This window comes from Triticum aestivum, chromosome 3D (genome assembly GCF_018294505.1).
Source record: "Triticum aestivum cultivar Chinese Spring chromosome 3D, IWGSC CS RefSeq v2.1, whole genome shotgun sequence".
Classification (NCBI taxonomy): Eukaryota; Viridiplantae; Streptophyta; class Magnoliopsida; order Poales; family Poaceae; genus Triticum; species Triticum aestivum.
In genome coordinates, this window is record NC_057802.1 from 15,290,742 (window position 1) to 15,292,403 (window position 1,662).

The window sequence follows — 1,662 nt, forward strand, 5'->3', positions numbered from 1 at the left end:
CCGATCATCGTCAGACAGGGCAGGGTTTTATATTCGTGATCAGATGATGTCAGCTCACTGAGCAAACACTTTGATTATTTTATGGAAATGATAAATCCCAAACGTTGGAGATTTACCCAAGGCAAATCGAACACTTTTTATGGTAATTAGTTCACATGAGGATGACAAATTTAGTTGGCAAGTAATTTCCTAGCAAAAACAAACGAAGCACGAAATTGTTATGCTTATCAACTATACTTGTCATGTTCAACAAATATAAATAGCCCAAAAAAATGTTTGATTTATCATGGTCAAATCCGAAAAAACTTTCAGGACTTATCGGTGTCTTTATTTTAACAGGTCATGCAAACACCAGATGTAAACGGCGGTGTGATTCACTAGGCCGCCCTGGTGAAATTGAAGTTGCTGCACGAGAAGCCATCGGCCGAGAGGTGCCGGCTGAAGCTGAGCTTCTGCTTGTCCTCGTCGACCACCACCAGCCTGCTCTCCATCTGGAGCCCGCCGATCACCACCGCCGGCACCGCACCCTTGTCGCGGCCCTTCATCTCCACGAACGCGAAGCACGCCGTGCCGCGGCTCACCTGGGCCATGGAGTTGTCCCCGAAAGCCGTCCAGTTCTGCGCGCCCTCCAGCATCACGTGCACCTCCGGCACCGAGTACCCCGTCTGCGTCGACAGCAGCTTCGTGGAGTCATAGCACAGCTCGAACGGAGCCACCGCCGCCGTGACCCTCCTCGCGTTGGGGCCCATGGCGCGGTCGAAGGCCGCGATCAATGGGCGGTACACGTCGGGGCGGAGCTCCGTGTAGGGGACCGTGGTCGAGAACCCGACGATGAGCGCGCCGCCGCCTATGACGGCCACGCGCGCGCCGTCGACGGCGATGCCGTTGCTGGCCGACACGTAGTAGCCTGGGTCTCCGGCGAACGGGCGGCGGAGAGGGACCCCGTCGGAGAGGAACATCGTGACTGCTGGCCGGTCCGCGGGGGGAGCGAGGAAGAAGGGGCCGCCGCCGAAGATGGCCGCGCCCGCGCGGTCACCGCCGCCCGGGAGGCAGAGCATGAACGAGTTGGTGACCCTCTGCGTGCTCGCCACCTGCGCCGGGAACGAGCGGGCGGAGCGCGCGAGCCCAGCGACGCCGACGGCGCCGCAGGAGGCGGCCACGGAGAAGGAGACAGGGAACAGCGGGTTGCTGCCGTCGGTGGCGTTGGCGGAGAGCGTCACGCGCGTGTTCTGTCCGTGGCCGGCGCTGTACGGCGACGTGACGTCCGGGGCGGAGAGGTGGAGGACGAGCGGGCGGCCGGCGTTGAGGGGCGCCGTGTAGAGAGACGTGGAGGGGTCCTTGGTGACGGGCGTGACCAGCGGCTTGCCGCGGCCGTTCGCCGCCGCTGTGCACGCGCGGAGCGAGACGGCGACGAGGAGGACGAGGAGTGTGGGCTGCCACATTTCGGCCGGCGGTGGACTGCGCAGCTCGATCAGCTTAAAGCTTAGGATGCTGTGAACGAAGGTACGTATATATAAGTCCGATCTGGAATTCTGGATGAGATCCATGCATGCATGATGCATTCATTGCCTGGCATGGCAAGACGATCGAGATGCCAGGGCAGTGGCAACGTGCCACCCTAGTTCGTGTTAAATTAGTCAGCGCGCGCGCAATGGCAGATTG

The 1,662-nt window shown here is 60.3% G+C and overlaps 1 protein-coding gene across 1 annotated transcript; it reads right to left on the reverse strand.

Moving 5' to 3' along the window:
- Positions 1-377: 377 nt before the first annotated feature.
- Positions 378-1,442, reverse strand: LOC123076053 (chitinase CLP-like). Its single transcript, XM_044498502.1, has one exon. It carries the CDS (start codon positions 1,440-1,442, stop codon positions 378-380), a length of 1,065 nt encoding a protein of 354 aa, XP_044354437.1.
- Between the last annotated feature and the right edge of the window lie 220 nt (positions 1,443-1,662).